Consider the following 27,628-nt stretch of genomic DNA (forward strand, 5'->3'; position numbering starts at 1 on the left):
TGGGGTAGGGTGTGTCAATATGAATATTGATATATTTTACTCCATAATAAAGTAGTGGTATTTTGGCACTGTAATTATAGCAACAATGGTACAATGGTATCATAGGGATGGATCATAATGATCATCTTCAACTCATAAACCACAAGCTGATTTTTTAACAATTGCTTGGGCTCTCTGCCAATACTCCTTTTATTTATATTCTCTCTCTCATTCCTCTCTTGTTCCCACTCACTCTCTTCCTCCTGTCCCCAGTCCTCTAGTTCAACAGAAGTTTGTTAAAGGCTCTGGATGCATTATAATTATATAAACTCCAGCATATACTGATGCCCTTTGCTGCATCTCTTTGACTTTCATTGGACACACATTAGAGCCTCTATGTTTTCTTCTTCAACACTGCATAATTTTGAGTTTCTCAAATAAAATAAAACTAGATGTAACACAACAAATTAGCCAGCTGAAAATTGGAAGCCTCCTGTCTATCCCATATTCCATTCAACTAGAAGCAATATCTTGCATTTTGTCTAAATATCTACTTGAGAGCCGTATATCTGCCATAATTACAAGTCAAACCCTTGTTCAATCTTAAAATATCCTTTCTTGTATATTTCTATGTATTCACTAAAATCTCGTTTGTTTGAAAAATATTGATTGAGTACATACTCTGCATACATTTAGAAACTTTGTCTCTTGGTCCTTTGAAAGGAAGCGGGAGCATTGCTATCAGAAAGCAGGTAAGCAAGCATTAGATGGAAAGTATATGAGAGATCATGTACATGAAAATCAGGTTTTAAGGCAAATATCTATGTTGGTTTGTCACTAAATCAGCAGTAATATATTATAGCAGTAATTAAAATCAAATGTAGTCATTTAATTTTTCTTAGAACAACTCAAAAGTGCTATTGAAAATGATTTCCTTTGCTACTGTCTCAACAAAGAGGATGGCTTTTGCTGTGACAGACAGTGAATTCTCATGGGGAAATGAACAGTTCAGCCTGCATGTCTTGCTAAAGACTCAGAAGCAGTGTTCTCTACACTTTTGCATGGCCCCCTTGTGGTAATTACTTCCTTCAGACTTTATTTTGTGGTTAAACACATCTCTTAAAATGATCATGGGCCATAACAAATAGAATAAATCTGTATTTAACCTTTATAGAAAGACTGCAGAGCAGAGTCATAGTAGTCAGGGCCATTAGATGTGAGTGGAAGTATCTGATGTTTTAATTGGAAAATAGGTAAATAAGCTATGGTTAATTCTATAGCCAACTGTAATTATGATTTTTATAACAGAAGTTAAATGCACTCTCATCATTTGTAGAAATTGCATTGCAAAATCATAATGCTAGTGATGCTAAGCTTTCATTTATTTGAGATCTAGAGTAAATTATCTACATTAATATTACTCCATTTTTACTGCAATTATTTATTAGACCTACTTAAATACACCCAAATGTTTAGTGGTCTTACTAAATTATAAGGCTAAAAATAATATCAGAGCAATAAAAAATTGACAATCATAAATCATTTAATATTTCTTTTGGCCTAAAGCAAAAATAATGGATACTGATTGGCTTACTGAAGAAATCCAGAACACATTTCCATGGTCTCTCTGTTGGCACTTCCTGTACTGTGCTTCTATGCTGCTTATATTCTCCTATAATAATCCAAATTTATTCTGTAACATTCCAACAAAGTTTTCCTGAAGAATTTATGAGCCTACCTTCAGCTGATGCTCCGGAGTTTACTGCATGTTTAAGAATTCTACAGGGATTCTGAGTCTTTTGACAATCTTTTGATGCATTGTCAAAAAAAATAATGCAAGAATGTGTATGAACTTTTCATAAATTGGGGTTGAGAGTGAAGAATCCTGAAGCATGGAGGTTGATGACCTCCTATGTATAATTCTTTTATTTATATATTCTTAATACCTGCACATTATCTTCGTATGTAAAAGAGCAAATCAGATATTAGATATGTTGTCAAGAATTTCTTCCTACCAGCTGGGAGATGGTAGCATGTCACTTCTTTTTTTTCTATGAATTCAAAATCTAAAGCAATCGAAGTTTTATTACACAACTAATCTGCTTTCATCCTAAAACTTAAATGGATTCTAAGAGTTTAAATACTGTGATCTCAGGCTAACTTGGGGAAAGTCGTAAATATCACTGCTAAGGACAACAGGTTAACGAAGAAATTAGTATAACTCTGGTTTTATATCTTAACTCTTATGTTAAGCATCCTTCACATGAAATTCTGTGAACGGTAACTTTAGAAAAAAATAAAAGCTCTTTAATCCCACCACCAACAAATTCTTCCGTTACTTATTCCCTCAGACGTACCCAGTTATTGTTGCCAAGGAAACAGCCAGGAAGCAGGAGTGAAGCAGACTCTTTCATCTGGTGAGAGGATGATGGGAATGGATGAGAGTTGAGCAAGGTCAGGCATTTGCTGCTGAATACAAATCTGTCATGCCTAATAGATGAAGCTCTTTAGCTTCTGTGCCGTTCAGGCTACTCCCAGCAGCCAAGGAGAAAATAAAAAGACACTCAAGCATGAATGCCAATCAGCTCTTGCAGGCAACAGTGATGTATTTACATGTGCCATAGCAGCTGCGCTAGGCTTTGCTAGGAATGAAAAGATGAATTAAATATGTGTCAATAATTATAGGAGGTCAGAATTTAAATCCAAAAGGTTTGCTAATAAGATCAGAAGAGTGAGATTTGGCTGATCCAGCCTGTTAACATGCCTTATGCTTTTCTGAGGTCAGAGTTCAAAACCTGTCATAGAGTCAAATATATTGAGCTGAGAAAACCCTCAATCAGTTCTCTGTTGGTTGTTTACCAGGGACAACAATCCTTTGCTGTATATTGGTAAATAGTATACATTTGGTCCCTTTTAGAAAGGCATCTGTCTGATAAAATGCTTATTCAAACTAACATGGGGGGGGGGGGCTAAGATATCTTCATTTAAGCAATACCTCAAAGCACATATATTTCAATCTTGTCTGCATAGTTCCCAGTTTCAAGCCAACACCCAGCATCCAAAATACTATTTCTAATTATTAGAAAATAGGAATGCAACAGTTAAACGAGCTGGTATTTAGATCTCTACTCATGATATATAAGATAGATGACTTCCTCAAGTAGTATTTTTTCCACATTTGTAGCTGAAAGTTTTCCTGTGTCCTGCCTATCAAACTTGTAGTCATATTAGCTATGTTTTCAAGGTCAAGCAGAGATGTATTTTAGATGACAGGTCATCTTCAAACCCTTCAGAGATCTACAGAATATGGCATTTAAAATGTTTTAATAACATAGTTATTTTTTTTCTTTTTTTATGACTATGAGACACGTTTGCTCCTGGCAACACCAATCTATTTCAGAGAAGATATGGGCATTAAAGAAACTCATTATGGAGTTTCCTTTCATTATGGCAAAAGTTAACTACTGGGCAAAAAAAGTGCCCTGGCGTCGATTGTTTGATAATATGTTGTATAAACTGGACATGCAGGACCCATAGGAAGGTGACCACTGAACTTTGCAAGGAGAGATGGTCCTTCAGGTTCCTGCTTCTCAGAAGAGACTGCCAGGCATTCCACAGGACACAGAGAGAAGCGACTGAGAGACTCTAGGCCTGTAGGCTGAAAAATGAATGCCCCAACATTGCAGAAGAACTTTGGGTGACTGCCTAGGCAGCCAACTGTCTCTGTCATTCTAGATTTTTGGAAGTTGCTTACCATGCTCTTCCTGTTTACTTAAGTCATATTATAGCCTTCCTAGATCTTTGATGTAGTTGTTGACTAAATAGTTATAATTTTCCTTGGTGATGATAAAAGATAAATTAGATATGAAACTTTAGACTCACAAATATAGGATAAATAGAATATTTTCTTTAATTTTGCCAAATACAAATAGACTAGATATTGTAACTTTAATTCTTGCTTGATATATGTGATATTACTAGGTTAAAGTTAAAACCTTCCTTTTGTTTAGACAGAAAAGGGGAAGTGATGGGGGAATGTCTTTCTATATGCTGTGAAAATATGTTGCTCTGATTGGGCAGGTGAGAAATCCAAACAGATGGACAGAAAGAGAAAGGAGAGCAAAGCAGATGCCAGCCACCACCGAAGGAACAACATGCCAGCAGGCTGGCAAGCCACCTTCACGTGGCAAGTTATAGATCAATAGAAATGGGTTAATTTAAGATATAAGAGCTAGCTAGAGAAAAGCCTGAGCCTTGGTTATAGTTTAAAAATAATATAAGCCTCTGTGTATTTATTTGGTTGCAAGCAGCTTCAGGACCATCAAGTGAGAGAGATTTGTCTTAACTGCGGGCCAGGTGGGACACAGGAAAGCTTTCAGCTACACACATTCCTTCTTTATGAAATGGTCACTAAAAGTCCTGAATGAAATCATAGCTAAATGAAAGATAATAATTTTCATAAAAATATTTATCAACATCATTACTACATGTGCGTTTGTGTCAGAACAGGAGCAGACTTTGTGAATGGACTAGGTAACAAGAAAGGGGATACAGAATGTCCAAAAGCATCAAGGTTAGGTGCTACATGGTCTGGGAACTGATATGAAATCTTCAGTTTTATTGTGATAACAAGGTAAGTTAATAGGAAAAATGATCATATTGATTAAAAAACTAGTGACAACTTTACAGACTATGCCTGTGATATAAAAATGACTTTACACTAATAAAGATTTATCATACAGTATAAAAACTGAAAAATGAAATATTAATCTATTGTCTTATGCTTCAATGAATATGCTTCACATGATGTCAAAGAATTGAGAAATTTAATATACCAATTAAATTTGTAAACTACTATAATTATAGAATGTCATGATGCACTCATTGGACTCAGAGATGCCATGGCAATAGTCACAGTTATATTAGGTATAAAAAAAGATATTCTAAGTTTCTCTCTAAATCAATATATGTAATAAAAGTAACCAAGGTTGGATTGTATTCTTCTTCATATAGAATGTTTATAAAATATATTTTGTAAGTATTTATGACAAAAGGAGAGAGAAAAAAAGGTGCTGTAGTACCTGAACATCATATATAGTCTAGTGATAAAGAAACCTGTACTGCTTGGAACACTAGGAGGAACCAGGACTACATCCTTCCTGTTTTCTGGTCAGAGTACAACTGTCTTTTGTTTTGTTTTGTGTCTTTCTCCTTTCATAAAAAGAGACAGGAGAAAAACAGAGATTGGTGAGGTGAAAGAATTAATTTGAAATATAATGATACCAATATTGTATTGATTTATAAAAATAGTGACTCATTTATTCACATACTAATAAGGATTGTCTGGCTTCATTTATCATAAACAATTCACGCCTGTAGAGTTAGTTACTAAAACCTATTAATACTATTAGGCCTTAAAAGTCAGCAAGTATAAACATAATTAATCATTGAAGGATAATCATTTTATATTAAAAAAAGATACATGGTACTGAAATTTGTTGACTATAAAAAACAGCACCAAGTGATAGGAAATAATTGCAAAAAGTGATGATGGCCTCGGTACCTAAAACTCTACCTAGCAATGTTTTTTTTTTTTTTTTTTTTTTTTTTTATAAAATGTGATAATGTAAGAGAGATGATAGAAATGGCATGAGAAACAAATAACTTATTTTGTCCTGCTTAAATCATCTGTTTGTTTCTCCCAATTATGAAGCTCCCAGTGACACAGACTGTGTTTTGAAGAATGAACATTATGACAAATGTCTTTGAACAAGTAACTTTCTAGGGTCTGAGCCTAAAAGCCAACATCAGAACAGTGGCATGCTGAAGGAGGCTGTGGGATGCTTCTACCTCCTTACATGAACATATAGCATTATCTACCTCTGCTCTTTAAAGGGGATCTACAAATAATCAAATAGAAATCACCTCTGTAACACAGCTCTCAGAGAAACTTTTTAAATAATGTTGTTTTCATTCCCAATTAGGTAGCATCCACCCAATTCACAAACCCATCATTATATTGCATTATATTTTCAGGACTTTAAGACTTGTAGAACTGGGAGTTTGTTCGGCCTGTAAATTTCAGTGAAAAGTCAGTATTATTTGTCATAGCATTTTTTTTTTTAGGATATAAAACAGTTTTATTTTGTTTGGTATAAATGGTTTATTAGAGGATATGTTCTGATTAGGGTTTAGTTAAAACAAAGATTTATATATGAGGAATTTTTAGCAAAAACACACTCAACTGTCCCATAAACACATTAAACCAAAAGCTATATTATATATACAGAGGACCCGGTGCAGACCTTTGCAGACCTGTGCAGGCTGCTTCAGTCTTTATCTGTGCCATAGCTTTTTAAACTTAAAGAAACTTAAAGAAACACTGGACACATCTCAATATAACATAATGTCAACAACGAGTAAGAGATTACAATTCTTTTTGGCAGAGAAAAAGTAATATTTGTATGTTTACTTTTAGTGTCACTGGCACAAACACTTTAATTTTTATCTTTTAGGAGTGCTAATTTCCCACATGGGGGATCCTGGTTGAGCTCACAGCACAGGGTGTACAGCAAGCCAGGACCAAAGAAAGCAGTCCCAAACCAGAGCATGTATGCCCTTTGAAGGACTGACTTTAGTAACCCAGTTCTGTCAGGATCCACCTCTGGAAAGATTCCACAGCCCTCAAAACAGTGCCACAAACTGGAGAACAAAAATCTCAAAATATGAGCCTGTGTGGGGACACTCCATTTAAATCTTAACAGTATTGTTAAACTGCTCTACTGGTACACACTTCCCACCTACCTAACCTAGTTGGTTGTAAATCATTACTTCATTTGTTTATTATCACTGAAAAGGCCTTTACTTGTTAATTCCAGATAAATGTACCAAGCATGAGTATGTTTGGTCCTCTGACCCTAGAATGATACCCTGTAGCTTTCTGGTCTCTATGACATCCCTCTCTCTGAAGACTGTTGTGATCTGGGGGCCTGGGTTCTCTGAGTGCCTAATTAGGTGCCCTGATTTGCATTCTGCCATTGTGATAAAACTCACCAAACATAGCTTGATGGAGGAAGAGGTTTATTTGGTCAAAGGTTGCAGTCCATCACTGAGAGAAGCCAAGGTAGGAACTTAGAAACTAACCAGGTCAGAAGCTGAGACCATAGAGGAATGCCTCTTTCTGGCTTGCTCCTGGGACCTGCCAAACCAAGATGACCTGCCCATTGGTAGCACCCGCTGTAATGGTCTGGGTCCTCCAACATTAATGATTTTGCAAGGAAAATGATCCACAGATATGTCTACAGGCCAATGTCTTGGAGGTAATTTTGAAATTGAAGTCCCTTTTCCCAGGGAAAGTGAACAAAACTACCCAGCACAATAGATATTAAACAATAGTGTTAAGCTGTCTAATAGGCCTTTATTGGACTTCAGAATAAGAATCACAAGAGAATCCTTCACTTTAATACTGTGTGAGACCTCTTGTGCGATATTATTCATAGTCACTGGGCAATAAAAGTCCTACAAATTATATTCTTAAACTTTTGTAGTTTCCTATATTCTCATTAATTACAGAAAATGAACTCAAGACATAGCATATCTTTTAAAAATTATTTTCATTTACAGGAATAAATCTAAGCCACATTTTAGACATATTTTACAAAGCAAGAATTTCACATTTCAAAACCTGAGTGTTTGCCAGGATACCTGAATCCCTGACAATTTTTGAAATAGTAAAAAAAGAACTTTTATGTGTATATCTCACCCATAGGCATCAGTATGCAATTTATATCACATCAGTTATCACTCTTTTTTTTGGCACATTGCAGAATTTTTTTAATTAAGTTTTGTGGACAGAAAGTTGGGTTAAAAAATATAGAAAACAAGTTGTTCTCTTAGTTGTTATTTTCTGGTTTATTTTGTTCCATAGATCCTAAGGAAAATTAGGAAAAACAGTATAAAAAATAAAAAAAGAACAGGTTCCATAGAATTGCTACAGTATGAAGGAAAGAAATGACCAGGCATACAAGGGCATGTATGCCTATTGAATCCAGAGTGATTTAGAACTGAAGAATGGAAAAAAAAGGTACAAACAAAACAGTGGGCATGAGGAAATGGAAATATAGTAAGTACAACAAAGACAGATACTAACAGTTAACTAACTGTGCAGTAGAGAACCAGATAACAACTTAGGATAAGTTTTTTTTTTTTTCCTGAAGCAACAGTAACTGAATTCATGAAAATTTCAAGGAAACTCTGAAGCAAGGATAATTGTAAGTGTTCCAAAGCAAGGTCTGGTGAGCGGATGAGTGGACTTTAAGCAAGATGTATACTCTATCTATGTTAATATATAAAGTTCCAAGTTGCATTTATCCAACATGCTGCTTAATGATTTACCACTGAACTAAGAACTATTTATACACACTTCATGTACTTATCTTAATTCTGCACTTTCTGATTCAGTTTTTGTCCTGAAGAATGATACTCCTGAACTATAAGTTATTCTATAACAGGTAAAGCAATTTTTTTCATATGGCAGTAGAAGCTAAAGATAATTTTAAATCCATTCAGAAAAAAATATGTTCTTGAATAGTATTCATTTCCTTGATACACTATTAATAAAAAGGCTAGATTCAGTTATCTATTTATAATGGTTTTTGTTATTGTGCTTATGAGTGAGTTAATATCTTTCCAGAGTGGACTATATTGCTAATTATATTGCAATTTTTTATATTAAAAGTTAAATGATATTAAAGATACATAGAACATATATACATTGCATTTATTGATATAGATGGGTTAATTTAGAGAATATAGTTCAATACCCTACTGAAATTCTGAGTGATATAAAATTCACATCTCTGCTTTATGGGGGCCAACCAACATGGTATCTTTTGACAAAGAAAGAATTCAGATTAAGTATTCTGATATTATAAACTGCCATTCTTCATAACTGAGACACCCTTGTTTAGGATACCTTAGAGACACTGGACTGACTGTGAAAAAGTACACATTCCACGAAAGTAAATCTTTTATACTAACCATCTCCAACAATACATCTATCCTAGTCTATAAGATTCAAAAGCAATAAGAGCAATTTGAAGAGCCTGTTAGATTGAATTCCAGCAGAAGACATTATGCTTCACTAATCTTGGTCACCATTCCTAAAGGGACCTGCTGATATTGCCACATCCATTCCATTGCCAAGTGTAAACAAATGTATGTTAGCCACAAGAGAAAGGGAAAGAGGCAGCCTGGATGAATGAAATCTTTCTATTCCTCTTCACATTTGGAAGCAATCTTATTTGAATAACTAACTGTCCTTAATTTAGTCCAAGCAATGAATATGCTTAAAAGTTTCTTAAATAGGAGAAAGAAGGGAAAGTTATCAGATTAAGGGTACTGGTAAGTGTCTATTTACCTCTATCATTCAGATAAGCCATTGACTTTGCCGCCTAGTACCCTCTGTTCTCTTTCTTAGATAGCTGAAGCTTTTAGAGCATTGATTCCATTTAGTTTGGAGTCATACACTATAAAAAGTATTTTGATGTTAAATTAATCAGTAGTTAGCTTTCTTAACAATTTTAGGTGTATGGGTATGTATGCGGTGTCTGTCTGCACATACATGTGGATAGGGCCAAAGCATATTCCTCTATTGCCCTGTCCCCTATTTTTTGAGATAGGGTTTCTTACTAGACCGGAAGTTCACCTCATTATCTAGATGTGCTGGCCAGTAAACCCTAGAGACCTGCCCATCTCTGCTACCCAGAAAGATTACAGTTGGGTACTCAGCTTTTACATAGGTTCTGGGATGCTAAGTCGGTTCCTCATGCTTGCACAGAAGGCGCCTTACTCACTGAGCTCTCTTTCTAGCCCTTAACATTTTAAAGAAAACTCATCCATCATATCAAAATGCATCCACATATATAGAGAAAAGTGTAATTCAAGCTATAATAATCAGATGCTATTTCCTGAAGCAAACATACTGCAAAATCAATTTGTGAGCTCATTACATAAATCCATATTAAACTATTTAGTCTATATTTAACACTAAACAAGGATAGTCAGGGTAAGCTAAATGGATTTTATTTCTAGGTTTCTGAAAGCCAAAGTTATTCCTTTCACTTCTAGTTTATTTCTCAGCACCTGCTACAGCCAGAAAAAGAGACAGAGAGAGGAGAAAAAGATGTGACCATTCCTTCAGACGTTTAAATCTAATCAAATCAATATGTTCCAGCCCACCCCTGATAGCACTCACAGCTATTTTATGTTAATGTGTAATCCTTTAACTTGCTATTCCATGATGGCAGTACAATGAGGCCATTCCTCAAAGCAGAGTAAAATGTGTCCAGGAAAAAGGAATCATTTCATCAGTAGGAGAATGACCCACTTATATACTATCAAGGAACTAGAGATGCATAATACAACCCTGTCAAGTCTCCCTTAAGCTTTTCATTACCATCAGTAAAGCCAATAACATACAGCATTCCCAGTCAGCATCAAAAGCTCCTTTTCAATTCAAATGCTAACTTCTCACCATTTCTTCCTTCATACTATTCTTTGAATCTTTCTTTCTCTAAAGGAGCAGACTTGTCACTCACCCCAGTCCAGTCAATACCTGCTCCCTTGGGGATATTGCAAAATATTCCACGTTCATTTTCTTTTTTCCAGTCTATCGAATACACATAGGGAAAAAGCCACTTTTTTTTTCAGTTTCCTTCTTCATTTCGTCTATTTCCACTGCCAAATTTTCAATTATAGGCTTTGCAATCCTTTAAATATTTACTTCTATTGAACCATCTCTTATTATATCATAAATTATACCTGGGCTTATCAATTAAATTAGTTGTGTTTCTAGGATTTTCATGAATCATTGAAAGTCAGCCATTGTCAGTCCTTCTGAAAGATGCTGGAATTGTAGATGTGATAAAGAGATAGCCTAAAAAGAACTCCTATTCCTGGCTCTGCCATCGAGATGAACTGAAGACATTCTTTGTGTGGTAATACTTTATCTGTGTACCCCAATAAAATTTGTCTGAGGATCATAGGAAAAATTCAGCCACTATAGTAAATATAGAAGTCAGTCAATGATAGCACATGCCTTTAATCCTATCACTTGGAAGGCAAAGATCCACGTGGCTCTCTGTGAGTTCAAGGCCACACTGGGAACAGAGCCAGGCATGGTGATACATACCTTTAATCCAAGCACTACCCGTAAAAGTCTGGAGGTCTGTACAGACAGACAGGAAGTGACAAAGCTGGGCAGGAACAGGAAGTTGTATAGCTAGGCAGAGAGAAGAAATGAGATGGCAGAACAGAAAGGCACATGGGGTAAGTATATAGGATTTAGGTTTCTTTGGCTGAGAATCTCCAAATGGTGTGAACATGGCTGGCTTTTTTCTGCTTTTCTGACCTCTCAGTTTTAACCCCAATATCTGGCTTCAGGGTTTTTTTGTAATTAATAAGACCATTTAGCAATTTGTCTATATCTTCATGTTCGTCACTTCCTGTCTAGTGGCTTTAACATCAACCACATACTCAAGAGTCTAGATCTTTCCAGATTCCTAATATGCTTAGGAACTCATAGTAATAGATATTTTCTATTTTTGCAATCCTTCCAACTACATCTGCTTGTGGTATGTGTGTGTGTGTGTGTGTGTGTGTGTGTGTGTGTGTGTGTGTGTGTGTAGTTGTAGTAAATGGCCTTATATAAGTGCCTGATATAGAAACAAGGAGAGAAACTGGAGTAGACTTGGACTATAAGTGAAGGTACTTCAGGAGGCCTCAACACTACTCAAGTAGCTATAGGTATCTAAGGGATTTTAAAAACAGGAAATATTGTCATCTACAAGGAAGAGCACGCCGATTGGCTAAATACCAAATACCAATACCAAATAGTCAGCCCTGAAAAGATACAAATAGGTAACACTATACAAACTGAGCAGGCTGTATTTATATAGTGAAATATATAAAATAAGAGCTCATGTATTTGAAAGAGAGTGAGGGGGTATATGGGAGGGTTTAGATTAAGTAAAGGAAATGGGGGAAGGATGTAATTTTATTACAATCTCAAAAGATAAAATAAATAATTTTAAAGGTAAAAATAAAGTGATGTTTAAAAGACCATACCTAGAGACACAACTATCATTCACATTTAACTCATCAATATGCTATGTACCTAGACCAAACTCTAATTGCTATCTATTTTCTAAAAGCCCTTTATGGTCCAGTTGCTCCTATGTCCTCAGCCATACAGAACATTATCCTCTAAACATAGACTTCAAAGTCTGTTCTATGTTCCTACACTGCCTATATAATGCTCCTTCTACTCACCACATCTTACCATCCTTGACCGCTTAGATGTCAAATTCCCCTGGTTCATAACCCTGAGTAAGTCTCAGAGGAAGAGCTGCTTGTGCCCTATTGTGAGCTACCTCTATGTGTGGGATTTGCATGCTTCTGGAACTTATAATATTTTGTTCTAAGACAAAAGTACTAATCAGACTAAAGAAATCTAATGATAATTTCTTCTAGAATAATGTTTTCTAGGCAAAGAATCTGGTCATTTAGCATGGAGTTACATTGTTGGTCTTGCTCCTGATAGAGAGATGCAAATTTGCATTTACCACTTTCTCAGTTGGATTTCCCAGAGACATTTGTTCCTAACCCCACCCCAACCCCACAAATTTTTTTTAAAAATCTATGCTATATGGTCAGAATTGGGCTCAAAGGCTCATGTCAAATAATGAGAAGTCTCAAGCTGGTCAGGACAGTAAGCAGTCTATGTCAGAAACTTGACACTAAGTTCATGAGAGCCAGAGGCGTATATCTGGGCAACCAATTGTTATTGAGGATACTCTCCATTTAGGAAATAAAGAAGACAAGAGAGGAATATAAAATAAGATACATGGTATTTATTTCTTTGTTTCTGTAAATAAGCACCACTGTGTTAGGCAAAAATATCACACAAAGAATCATTGTTCCCTCTCCTAAACTCTCTGTCCCATTTTGTCCCTTTCTTATGTACATACCAGGTTGACATTTGTTTAAAGAAAAAGAATATCCTATCTGATTAGAATTTACATCAGTATTTAAGAGGGATCTGGTCTTGAAAAAATATCAAACAGAGAAGAAAATTTCTGTCTGACTTCATTTATAATAAAAGATGTTTTATTTGAACAAGGTCATTGTAAATTGCAAGTGAACTTTCTAATATTGTGTAAAATATGGAATTCTGACAATCTTATAAATGAAGAGAGATATTTTGGTGATATTATTCATGGAAGGTGTAGATATCCATGAACTCATGATAAATATCTGTCAATAAAATGTAGCAAAGACAGTTATGTAATCATATACTATCCATTTAGGCTTATTAACTAATTGTTATTATGACTATTTTTGTGAGACTGAAAAGGTTAAAGATACCAAAGTAACATACATAGAAGAAAAGCAACTATCTAATTTCTTTCTTAAAAACTCATTTTGTTACTGTCAGTGATTCACTTAAAACTGGGATCAAAATAAAACAGTGAGTAAAAGAGTGGTTTTTTGTTTGTTTTTATTTTGTTGTTATTGTTGCTGATTTGGTTTTTTGAGACAGGGTTTCTCTGTGTAGTTTTGGTGCCTGTCCGGGATCTCACTCTATAGACCAGGCTGGCCTCAGACTCACAGAGATCCACCTGCCTCTGCCTCCCGAGTGTTGGGATTAAAGGCTTGTGCCACCACCACCCGGATAAAAGAGTGTTTTAATACAGAAAGAGCCTTATCATTTTCTCTGACAAATGGCATTACTATATTTGTAAGATAGGGTTAAAACAACAACAAGATAAAAAACAAAACAGCAATAACAACAAAACACAAAAAGCACAATCAACATGGGCTCTGTTAGACTTTAAGGATAATTAGCTGAAATAATTAAACTTTCCTTAAAAAGAATCTGCCATCTGTAATCTGCATTCCAGCTTCATGCATATATTTTTCCTATGTATTTGCAAACTATTAAGTAATTAAAGACCATTAGAAGTTCTCTATGCATCATTAAATTTGACAATTAAAGTTGTTTGCATCAAGTTCATTAACTGTTAAACCAACCATTCATGGACATCAAGGTGCTGTGGGAACTTTTTCACTAGAGGCACGAAAACGAACCTAAACCTCTCCATATGGGACAATAATGATAAACCAAGTGTGACTTCCTCAAGGTCCACTGTTAAGAACTATCTTCTACAAAAGAGCTTGGTGATTATCGAGTGTGGTGTTTCCATAGCAGTTGTATCATTGAAAAGTCTCACACCAATACAGATAATATCTTCCCCATAGTTGGACAAATTTAAATTTAAATTTAAGTGAATTATCTACCATCTGCATACTCTAGCACCTCCTGAGAGCACAAGCCATATACAATTGTGGAAGAATCATACTTAGTTGGCTGATAGGTGATGGATGAGTGGCACAGAATCTCAGGTGATAATCCATTTACCCTCCCCACCTGCACCTTCTATGAATGCCTTTCAATAGTCAATAGGCTAGGTCTAGAGATCCTCTAACAAGTAGTTATAGTCATAAGCAGTTATAACTGCTCTGGCGGAAATGATGGTTACTATGGTCACAGGATAGCAAGCTACAGCACAAAGCAATATGTGGTATTTGCCCGTAAGATTCCCAAAATTTATTCCACACCTAGTCTGCATTTAGTTATGGGCTCTAACATGGTGTTAATTTGGACAGATACCATTTGGATTGCAGAATCTTAGAAATCTATACTCATTTCAATCTTCTCCTTTATTACATATTCCCAAATGATTCTGATAACTTCTAAGTTTTACCCAAATATCTAAGCAGACTAATAAGTGGACAGAATGTGTGTTGTCAGTCATAACACATTAGCTGAGAGTGTGGGCTGACAAGTCAGGTAAACTCCTTCAAAGTTATGTGTCCTTGGGCATTTGCTTCATTTCTCAGTGACTTTCATCCTCCAAAAAGTTTGGCATTATTTCCTCCTTTGTATTATGGGATAAATCAGTTACTATTTTCAAGAATTTGAGATTTAACATATTATCTAGCACTTGGCAAGTTTAACGTAAGTTTCAATCATTGTTTGTCAAATCTGCATGCATTACCGCTAATTATTTAGTGTTAAGGATGGTATCTGGATTCTTTCCATCTATGAAATAAAAAGTTATATATTGTAAGCTGTATTATTCTAATGCTGAACAGAATTATGATTCTAAATCGTAGCAAATAGTTTTTAACAAGATGGTTCTTCAAGTTGCTATTTTCTTTTGTGTTTTCTGTTTTCTTTGTGCTGATCTGTTACATAAGTGGAACAGATATAACCATTTGCATTTGCTTTTCCATAAACTACAATAATATGTGTTTTTAAATTACTCTTTAGATTAAAATATTCTAGTCAAAAAGCTTATTCCCTAAGACATTTTAAATACACGAAGGAGGAGCAGACAATATTATGAGTAATTTGGGAACCAATGTCAAAGGCAACATCACAGGTATATATCAAAATCCCTTTATGTTTTAGTTTTTCCTGCTCCTTGTCTGATATTATTTGCAGATACATATTTTAATTTCAAAATAAAAAAGTAACATAGTTTTTTGGCTAAAATGTCACTGGATGTTCCATTTGTATTTGACTTATAAGTTAAAATCTATTTTATGAGAGGTATATTCTACTAAAAATTTTATTTAAAAATTTATATATTACACATTTACTCTGCTATATAGTTACAGCTCAGTATTTCAATTTTCATAGCAATTACGCCATATCATATGACTTATTGGAAAAATCACAAGGAATAGCGCATCTCGGAACATTCTAAATAATGATATTTTGTATCATATTCTAATGTAATTCAACAATCCTATCATCAAGAACTAGTAAAAGCCTAGAGCAGTGAATAATCATAAACTTAGCTAAATGTGGTTCATATTATGTTGGTGGTGCCAGAAGCCATATCTTCATCTATGGCAGATTAACATAACCTCCAGTGAAACATTTTTAACCACAGTGATGTGCTTTTTCAGCCTTACAAGAAAGGCTAATCAAACATTTTCATTTACTGGGATGGGAAAGTGCTATTCATTACAGTCATGCCCCAGGGCTCTGCTAACACTGCTATGTTCTGTCTTGACATAGTCCTAAGGGATCTGGTCAATACACTTACTTTGCAATCTACTTTACTTGGCCATTATACTGATAAGATCATTTTAGTCAGATCAACTGAGCAAGAAATGACAACTTCATGGGATGCTTTGTTCAAAATCACATGCCTAGAGAGTGGGAGATAAAATCAATAAAGATGATATGGCCTATTGTACCAGTAAAGATTTTAATGGTACTATGTTTTGAGAAATACCATGTTATATATTTTACAAGTGAGAAGAAATTTTGAGTATGACACTTCCATAAAACTAACAGAATTCTCCATGTTTTAAGTATTTGAGGTTTTCAGGCAGCACATGCCTTTTGCAATGATTTACCAGGTAATTTACAAGGTTTTCATTCTTACATGGAAACAGGTGTTTTGGCCAGTCTGGGATATGTTGTGAGCATCCCTGACATTTGGGTTGTGTTACTTTTGGATTATATAATATTTATAATGTAGGGAAGAAGGAATTTGTGTAAAGATCATGGAAAGCCCCAATAAGAGAATCACAAAGAAAACTACACAGCAATCTATAACAAAGTCAGATCACTTCTCTGAGAGGTATAAATGCCATTTATAAAACTGCTTTTGGAGAATATTAGAGTGTGTTGAAGGAAACAAGATACCAGTCATGGGAGAATCGCTGATTAAGTGGCCAGAATAGCCCATCATGAGCAGCACTAGCTATGTCCAAATAAGTCAAAAGGTCAAGAGACCTTCATCATTGTGATAACATAAAGATATTGTACCAAACTGATCATCTGCAGCCAAAGTGACCGTGGTTAAGATGGCGGAGTCTCCGAAGTTGTGCACGTCTGGGCCCTCAGAAGAAGGTTTGGATGATGAGGGGTTGGCAGCCGGCGGGAATGAACACTCCGAGCTTACCCATGAGGCTTGTCAAGAGCTGGAAAGACACTTCAAGGAGGAGCCAGACTAAAGCAAGGAGCTAAGCAAGGCCTTGGCTGTCAACCCCGAGGTAGAAGACATTGAGGAAGAAGTCATGGTGGAGGACCACAAGGAGTGGTCCAAGAAATGCAGAGAGGAGCTGAGTGAGTGTGTGTGCGAGTCACGTGACAGCGAGCCCAAACCAGAGATCCAAGGGTGCCAGTGCAGCCTTTATTATTATGACCCTGGCTGCAAGTACAACTGGGGGAGAGTTGCCCCTGCGCCTGCGCCGCCGAGCCTGGAAAGTCCGCCCAGGCAAAAGCTGTCCTTAGCAGGGCGTAGTTGTCGCGTCAGCCTGCTGTATTGGGAGAGGAAAAATATGTCCGCGGGACCCTACTTCTTCCTTAAACCTCGGCAAGTCTTGGAAGAGCAGGAGAGCCCCGGGCTCTCTGAAACTTTGGAAGACTTGGAGGAGCTCAACACCTCTTCTGAGGATCTCTGAGAGTGTGTCATGGTTTGGCCGGGGATCACAGCCTTATTAATACCTCGGCCTCTACTTCAGCCATTTTTGCGAGTCTTTTCATTGTGGATGTTTTGTCTCTGCCCTGGGACTTGTAGCTTTTACCTCACAGTTGCCATGCTTCCAAATGTTGTGATTTGGAGGCTTTGGGTTTTCTAACACTTTGTTTGTTTTACTTTTTTTTTCTCCCGGTATTAAGAAAGTGGTTCTTTTTATTAAATGTTATTCAGCTTGCTTGTTGGTAGGGGTGTTGGGCTTTGTCTCTGTATTAGATTGATAATAAAGCATCACAGAAATTAAATAACTTTTTTAATGGGTCTTATCCTATAGCCCAGGACGCGGTTTTAGTAATCTAGAGTGGATTGCAGATTGGTAGTGGGTATCTTGGGGTGGTGTTTTAGTTTATTTTCCAGCCTTTTGGTTTATTGCTGTGGGTGTCCTTGAACTCAAGAGATCCAAATCTGGGGGTGTGATTAAAGATAAAAAGATACAACCAAAAAAAAAAAAAAAGATATTGTACCAAGAACAAGCGGGGCAAGACATATAATTCCAGAAGTCCATTCACCCTGATTTTTTAAAAAAAATGCTACTGCACAAGAGCACTTTTTCCTCTCAATTCTCACTTATGGGAATGTGACTCAGGAGGAAATCAGGAGGAAAAGATCAAGTTTAACTATCTTAGTATAATGCTATATAATTCCTATACTAAAGCATCACCTAGGAATGCACTGAAGGAGAGACATTTCCCAATGAGAAGAATGATTTAACATATATTAAGACAGAAGTGACCTAAACTAAAACTACACATACACACATTCACAGATCTCTTTCTCTCTCCCATATGCATTCACACATTCTCTCTCTATCACACACACACAGACACAGACACACACACACACACACACACACACGCACGCATGCATGCACACATGCACGCACGCATGCACGCACAAGCACAGGATGCTGTAGTTTAGCTGATTTGTTATGGACTGAGAAGAGGAGTGATATGGAGATCAGAAACACAGAAATTTTGGAGGAGAGGCCTGTGGATGGGCTTAGGGAATTTAACATCAAGTGGAAAGATTTTTGAAGTTCAGGTCAAAAGAGATTGCATCCTTCACAGTATGATATCTTCACAAAAGTTACTAAGCAAGAGATAATGATGTGAAAGAAATCCAGCAGGCTGAGCACTCAATCTCCAGCTCCAATGGCAGCATATCAATGATGCAAATGAAAAGCACAAGACAGGATGAAGACTCTAGTTGACCCATCAGCATAGGCTCCTGCTCCTGGAAGCTCCCGTCATTACTGAATGCATGGCTGAGTAGCAACTAAGCCAAAAGTTGAGCTCCTAATTAAACATCATTTAGGCACCAGCTAGACTCTCGGGGCTATGTTGTTTGGATTCCATCCACTCTAGAAACACTAGACATTCATGAGCTAGACTAGACACATAATTTTTCTCAAGGCTTCAGTTTGCACTGCTGTCTCAGAGTTCATAAAATTCTAATAATTCTGTAAAATCCCGAGTAAGGAAAGTGGGTTTACACAACAATGGGATCTAGTGATTCTTCAATCATGGAAATGCTGCCGACTCTATACAAACAAAGTAAAACATATAGGGTGTGTTTGAGGAAGCAAATGGTAGATAACATCCTCAAACAATGGGATGACTGCCACTGGAGTATAGTAAATTCTCTAAATCAATGACCAGTATCTAGTGTCATGTCCTTATCCTTTATAATAAGTAGACACAAGAGGCTGAGATAGTTTTGGGACTGTTCACCATCACTACAATTGACCTACTTAAGGACTCTATTTCTGGTTCCTGCAACTGTATACAGGCTCTACAGATTTAGAAGCTCTCATGCTCAAAGGAGGATTGTTCCCATCATTAAACTTCGAGCTCTCACTGGTGCCTTGTCCTTTCCAGCAAGGCAGAATACCACCTTGCAGAGAATAATTGCTTAAGTCACATGGGTGAGGAAATAGTAATAAACATGAAAAACACTCTGGCAACCAAAGGCAGAGTTCTTTTAATGATCTAGTCCTCAATTTTAATAATGAAATGACTCGTAAGTATCTATGGACTGTGAAGAGAAAGATTAAATGTCTCAACCAGACAATATACAGAGATTAGTGTTAAGTCTAAAGAGCACCTCCCGCCAATAATGGCAGTGCTGTTAACAGTGACTTAAAAAGAAGGACACTAATCTAGAAAACTGAAGGATTCTTACTGCGTTACTTCTAACACAGGTTCTATTTGCTAAGAAGTTCCATTTATCCCCTTAAACCCCAAAGGTCAACTGCCTTGGGTGAGGCCATCTGGTCCCCCCTTCATTTAAACAGAATACATTAGTATAAAGACCCCCATTCCCCTGACTGTCATAAAAAAATCCACTTTGTTTTCCAACATTTTGCTTCTCTCTGCTCCCCCAACTACAGTGAGAGATGGCCTTGCAGTTTGAGCCCCCAATAAACCCTTCCTCCTCCCCATGCAGTGATCCAGTTCTGTGGTTTTACTGAGCCCTTACTTATGTAAGTAGATGTTTCAGTTGGTGATAAGACAATTCAAGAGTAGTGCATCCTTGAGATGAGTTGGAGTTAGTTTTTAAGTATTGTAGGTCATCTCAATTTTGGTTTTGACCAAAGCAATTACTCAAATCACTGCCTTAGCATATCTGTTTCTAGGATTTATGGTACACATAGATTTGTGTAGAGCACAGAAAAAAGTCTTAAGCCCTCATCAAGGAAATTTCTAATTGTAACAAATGGAGACCATTACAGAAAACCACAACCAATCAAAATGTGGAGTTGTCGAGCCCAGTCTGAAAGATACACCTATTATACAATTCCTGAACCTAAGGCTTGGGGGATATTGTGGAAGAAGAGGCAGAAATATTGTAAAATACAAAGGATCAGGGAGTTTGCCATGAGTTTGTGTCTCCTAGATATGTCAGAAACTACAAGAACAAGCTCAAACCATCATGACTGCCTAAACATGATCTGAACAAAGACTACAATAGGCGTGTTAATAGACAAAGACCTGCAGGCAACTAAGGAATGCAGAGAGCAGGGGAAATAGTCTTCCTCCGGGAAGAGTGCATCAGTTGGTTATCTAGTACCAAAGGGTCAGCCCTAAAAACATACATGTCAGTAACATTATACAGACTGAACAGGTTGTAGTTACTTATCTGGCTATATACACATATACGTATGCACCAACAGTTAATTACATGAAGTGACCATGGGTTTGGAAAGGAGTAAGGAGAGTTATATGCATGTGCTTGAAGGAACAAAAGGGAAGGGGGAAATGATGTAATTATATTATAGTCTTCAAGAAATAATTTAAAATAAATAAGAATTATATATATAATATTTGAGCTATTAAGTTATGTCTAATTATATATTTTATTTATTATTTAAGATATTTTATAGTGAATAAAAGATATCATGTATATATAAACATATATATACACAATCCATATGTGTGTATTATATGTAGATGCAGCTCTCTAAAAAGGAATAATTGATTTATAAACAAAAGATAAAAATATAATAAATATAAAACATTTGTATTTGATGGAAAATCAACATTTTTCTCTCGCTCTCCCAATATTTAGAATTTTAAGAACCCCCCAGGATTATAGCATTCTTTGGTGTGTTTACCACCAGAGTATGAGGTGATCAATATTTATGAGTCTATCACATTTCCCAGGGTGAATGGTTTACAGTTATTGCTGATCTCAATGCACTCCTATCATTTCAGAATTCATTTTTAATGTCAAAGTCTGCCATACGGCTACATCCTCTTGATTATCACAGGATTGGCTCCTTGTTTGAAGCACATAGAGAATGAAGGACAAGACGAATGACAAGCCTTTATTTGTTGAAGAGTCTTTGTCTATTTGTTAAGAAGAATTGGATGTGGAAGTTATTCAACTGATATGGGTATCTATCCTGAAAATCTTTCCACTACTAGTCACTTTTCTTTTCTTTCTAATAACTTTGCTGACTGAACTATAAATCTACAGTTTAAGTAAGCATTAGCATTAAAATATTCATTCATTAATTATGTCCATGGAAGGTAGGAGAAGACAGTGGGATAAAGCTTTTATTTTATCTATCACAATAAGTACCTATTTATCTTGACACTAAACAAAAAGATGAATTCAATGGTCAATTTTTGTGCAGCAACTTACAGCCTACAAATTCCTTTAAAATACATTTATTAACTAAAGTTTTTTTGTGTGTGTCTGCGAGAGAGTGCTTGTGTGGGGGTACATCTATCTGAATATGTGTGATTAGGACAGAGCAGAGGACAATCCCAGTTTCATTACTCAGACACCTTCCCCTTTACTTTGACGCTGGATTTCTGACTGACTAGGAACTTCACCATATATGCCAGTCTAGCCAGGAGCCCCAGAGATCAACCTGTCTCTGCCACAGTCCTGTCACCATCACTGGGATGTCAAATGCCCATTATTACATACGTTTTTATTGGTTTGTTTGTTTGTTTGTTTCTGGGCATCGGAACTTTGGTCTCCACACTTCTGAGTAAAGTACTTTACCAACTGAGCCACCTCCTCGGCCCTTACATTGTCTTTTGGAGTAAATTCCCCATTACAATTTATAACTGAGGAAATGGAGTCTTGCAAAGTTTTGACAATCACCTAAGAGTCTGTTCATTGACGTTTAGGCCTTCTCAATGTTTTTAGCTGTGCAGAAGTGAGCCAGATAAGAATGCAGAGATGGCATATGCACAAGTGTCTCATTTTCAATAACTAATACAGGGTCAATGACCAAACTGTGCTAAATCAATGTGCCTTTTTGGAAAATAGTTAACTTGAGCATCTGTACTTCCTACAGTAAGAGGAGAGACTTCAGTGGGAGGGATGGTGAGAACAAATTTTCTTTTAATTTCATTTTTACCAAGGCAAGCAAAGTATAGCATTTGAATGCTTTGAATTCATGGACACACATGATGAAGCTAATAATTTCAGTTAACTCTTTTTGAAAAATTTATTCTGTATCTTCTTGACTAGGATTAATTTTTAACTATTTGTGAAATATAGTTCCCTAGGAATGTTGTGTTCTATGGTATGTTCACCACAATAGGGATTTATTCCATAGTGCCAAGCTGAACTTTTACTCATTTGAACCCAATGAAAGAACTTGGAAAAAGGATATTGTCATTTCAATGAACAGTTTATTTTGTAGGAGGGAACTGTCTGGTGACATGAATGGGAGTTGGTCTTCCAACACACTAGTCTAGCGCATGGGAATCCTCTTCTAACTTGTGTTCCTGAGTTCTAGGAACAATTTGATAATCTACTACCTATGATTAAGCATTTATGCTGCAGAATCCCTTCTCATGTTAAGAGAGACTCAACTTAATTGGCCACCAGTGGCTACCATGATTAAGGCATGTTTTAGCTTTAGTTGTAGGCTCTTCTATATAGCTGCGTGGGTGTTTTTAAACTGAAAAATTGCATTCTAATAGATCTCTTGGTGTTGCAACCAATTGTACTCTTTTTCAATGTTTTATAAAATGTCTGCAGATTTATTAGTTCAAAGCAACCTTGAGAAATATATTCCACCATGGCTTGAAGTTGACATGTAGTTAAGCAGTATTCACACAGGTATAGTATCTGTCTGTTTGGATTCCTAAATTGTTTTCTATCTTGATTTGTAACCATTCACAAAGAAAATACCACAGGTTTCTGATTTTATGTGTTGGTGTTCATGATGAGGAAAAATATTTTTGCTAATTCCAGGCTATATGATATACTGCCTTAATAAAATGCTTAAAATGCAGTATCATTTGTAATCGGTGACCTTTCCAACGGGGAGACAGGTAATTGTTAAAGTTCTCATTTTTCTTAATATCTCACCAATTTATTTCCTCTACCACAGTGAAACTCTATCTTGTTACCTACAGTTGAGAGAAAAAAAAATAAATCATGCATTAGGAAATACACACTATTGGCACGAGACTCCCACTCTATATTTCTCTCTAATTTGTTTGATTTGAATAGTTTGCCCAATACATTCAAAGTTTTAAAAAATGTGTTCTATTTGTGATAACATGGAAATGTGTGGTAAAATATGAGGAGTGTACCATTTCTTCCCATGATAATTTTATTCTATTCTTACGTATCTCTATTAAACACCTTTCAGATTATATAATCCTCCGTGATATGTACATTAGTAGTCTCACAACCCTCATCCCATAACTAGATATTTACTTCCAGTGAACTACAGGGGACACTGAATAAATTCAATGTATCCCAGAAGGTAGAGTCATAATAAACAACTAGAATTAACTAATACATCCATTGTTTGTCCTTTTCTCTTTCCTATTTCCCCTCTCTCCAGGTTCAAAAAAATGGTTAACATCTACATCCAATACCTTATACACAGAGTTTTCCAGTTAATACTTATCCCCAGTCCAGTTTAGTAGATGGTGACTCAGGGGACATTTACCATGATCAGCAACACAAGGAAGATCTTAGCTCCTGTTTACATATGTGCAACTCTGGCTATCAGTTTACAAATTTTAAACTAAAATGTTTTTATTTTTATGACACTTAACACATTTTTGGGGGGCTGGGTTATTTGCTAAATAGTGGAATTGGACCTATATTATCTTTTACTTGAAAAAAAGGCTTCTTTTCAACATCCTTTATACCCTCCTCATCCCAAAGCACTAAATGAAATGAACAGCAACATCAGAAATATAACTCTGTTGTCAGTTCTGAGAAGAGACTATTAGGCTCTTAAAGTGTTATAAAGCAGCTAAACTGCTTTAATTTATATGTGCCACTGTTTACATAATGTACCTATGTGTTCCTGGTATTCATTAAACTCTTAAATGTGGAGGAGCTATCCTCTGTCCATGGAAATGTGTGTGATAGGTAGAAATCATGAAGTGTGCACTATGCACTTATTTTGACAGTGTTAGCCAAGTACCTTTATTGACAGCATCCTGCACTATAATGATTTTTAAAATGCTACTGATAGATCTTTATTTAGTGAAAACCATGCATGTGTTTCCTCTTTTACAATATACACATTTTCAATATTTTCTCAAAATTTGTTTTCTGTAAAGAAAAACATATTATTAACTTCTTAATTTAATTAAGAAGATTATGTTACTGCAATACCCAAGTCACTAATTACTTAAGGGGAAAAATCAGGTCACTATATATAAAAGATTGGACAAACATCACGAGGTTTATGTAAATGGACACAGGGTTGAACAGGTTATTGTCTTCATTTGGAGGAGAAACAGATTGTAATGGTTGCCAAGAGTAACTGTCAGCCACAAGTCTATGGACACTCCAAAGCTGAACAGCTGTGCTGTGCAGGGCCACAATGTGCCTCAAAATGTATGTTGACCATTTATTGTTTAAATTTAAATAGAGAGGGCTATGTTCTTCACACCATGGTTAACCTCACTGCTTAATTTATATTTATAGCTGGCCTCTCCACCATCTGTGTGCACAGCCCACTCTGCATCTCTGAGGAATTAGAGTGACATTATGTGAAGACCAGATTAACAAGCCAGGAAAAAGCAATCCATCACTTATCGGGGGAGTGTTAAGAGAGTCATAGTAATATTCTTCCATGTTTTGGGACTTCTGTCTTCATTTCATATCATTTCTTTCTAATTCAATGAAAAATGTAAAAGATACTGGTCCAAAATGTCACTGGAAATACTCTACACCTAGATCACAAAGAACACCTAAGCTGACCTTAGTACAGAGCCAAATAACATTACTAGAAAGGAGGCCTATGTCCCCTTACAGACTCTTATACTTCAATGAACCAGAATCTAAGTATATTACTAAACAAAACCAACAGCTGTTGAAAGGGGAACATTATGGAATGTACACAATTCAATATTTATAATAGGCGTATTGGGTGAGCAGAACTATGGGAAATTGTAAAAAAAAAGCTTATCTTTACACACACACACACACACACACACACACACACGATCAAACAAATCAATCCTATAAAATAAAGAACTTAAGCATAAACACAAACCACAAGCAAACTTGTAAGCATACACATTTACAAACATATAAATACTCTAAGGTAATCTTAATCAAAACAGTAAAGTTAATAGTAACTTTATTGTTTGTCCCCGGATCCTGAAGCAGTTCTGTGATCCAAAACAAGCAACAGTTGTGTGTCTAATGGTGCCTGCACTTTTAGTCTCTTGACTTTGTTTTTGACCTGTGATTAGAGCTTCTTTGGGGTCAGAGGGGGAAAAAAGATCTTGGTGTGATGAAGCCAAGTCTGGTTTTCTCAATATATGCCCTTCAAAGTCCACCATCATGGAAAATATGCATGCATATACTTCAGAGGTAGTCATTTGTGTTTCTCAGAGACCTCCTCTTTAGGTTTCTCAATACTAGGCCCTAACCTCTGCCCTAGCTTCGTGCTTAACTTCACACCTGACTGTATCTCTCTCTTTTGGAGGAGAGGACCTCTTGGTATGGGTTTTACCAATAAATCTTCTGCCTTGATTTACCCTGGTTCTTTGTTCTTTTCAAGAGTACAAATGCAGTTTCTTCCCACTGTTGACATTTCTTTCTCATCCCTGCATTGTGAATAACACCAGATAGTTTTCAGCTAGAATACCTTTTCCGTTTCTCATATTTGCCATCGTTCCCAATCCTCTCTCTCTCTCTCTCTCTCTCTCTCTCTCTCTCTCTCTCTCTCTCTCTCTCTCTCTCTCTCTCTCTCTCTTTCTCTCTCACACACACACACTCTCTCCCCAGGGTATCTCTTTGTATCTATATTACTGGATTACTTGAAGAGAGAAAAATCCCACAAAACATGAAGATGGACCTATTTCAGAACTTCCTGTGGGCAGCTGCTAGGATGGTCCTAGGCCTCTACTCAGTTCTAACAGGTACTAGGAGAATCTACCAACCCTTTTCCTGCAACTTACATAGATGCAAGAATGGTGTAAATATTCATGCATTAGCCTTATGAGTACATGTGTGTATATGCACACAAAACTAAATTTACACATAATACATATAAGCTATATATAATAGTATATACTAAATGTACTTTATATTTACACAGAGTATTGGGAACAAAAGTTGGCCTAAAAGTAGACAGACAATAATAATCTGTCTGTGGCTGTTTTGAAACCAGAAGCCCTAATGTTCATAAAGTTGAGATTTCATTTCATATATGACAGCTAGAGGAATAAGATAGACAGATCTAATAAAAAATTCTTAGAAAGGATATATCATAAATACACATATGTATACCTTGATTATATAAATAATTTCATCCTGACTTTGAGCCACAGGGAAATTGTGTGGATGTTACAAGCAAGCCACATACAATTATGACTCTAAGTCTCATAGTTCCCATGTCTTACCAGGCTTGGGGACAATCAGCTGGGCACTACTTTGGGCATTGCCAGCCTCATTTTCAGCCACACACTGATAAAATCCTTCATCTGACTTTACTACCCCAAGGATCCGTAAGTTGCTTCCTCCCTAGAAAGAAAAGGAAAAGCAGATGAGATATTTTATAAAAGGCAGAATGACTTCAAGGTAACAGAACAAACACAGAGAACAGAAGACATAAGAAAAATCATGAGGATATCTAGCCAACATGCCCTATGCCATCTGGGAGGTATTTCACATTCCTCACACTCTTTCTTAATTCATGGGTATAATTCTACCTACTTCTGCAAGGGATGTATACTCACAAAACTAAACATCTTCCTAGATATTTAAATGTTAAATTAAGAAATATGTATCAGGAAAGCAAGAAATCAATGTCAGTATCTAAAACAAAAACACCTTATTGCTTCACTTTATAAAGGGAGCTAGATTTAGGAGATAGATAGGTAAATAAACACGAGTGAATGAAGGAAAACCATTCCTCCTTGCAAATTCTAAATAGCAAAGTGTCTAGGTTAAATCATTTCTGGAAGTGTTATCCCAAAGAAGTGTTTGAAGATCCTTTGGCATAATCCTTGGGGTGCTTGAAGTCGAGCTTGTGGTAGATTTTATGCTCAGATTATTTTTGTTCCTAGTTGAAAATT

The 27,628-nt window shown here is 36.2% G+C and overlaps 1 protein-coding gene across 2 annotated transcripts in view; it reads right to left on the reverse strand.

The window, feature by feature from the left end:
* Dcc (DCC netrin 1 receptor) overlaps positions 1-27,628 on the reverse strand; it is a 1,155,384-nt gene that overhangs the window by 410,432 nt on the left and 717,324 nt on the right. For both annotated transcript variants that reach the window (XM_016001609.3, XM_016001571.3), the window contains exon 7: positions 26,954-27,074. In XM_016001609.3, the coding sequence (XP_015857095.1) occupies positions 26,954-27,074 (121 nt within the window). The remainder of the gene's footprint in view (positions 1-26,953; positions 27,075-27,628) is intronic.

The sequence above is a fragment of the Peromyscus maniculatus genome, chromosome 19, assembly GCF_049852395.1.
Source record: "Peromyscus maniculatus bairdii isolate BWxNUB_F1_BW_parent chromosome 19, HU_Pman_BW_mat_3.1, whole genome shotgun sequence".
Lineage (NCBI taxonomy): Eukaryota > Metazoa > Chordata > Mammalia > Rodentia > Cricetidae > Peromyscus > Peromyscus maniculatus.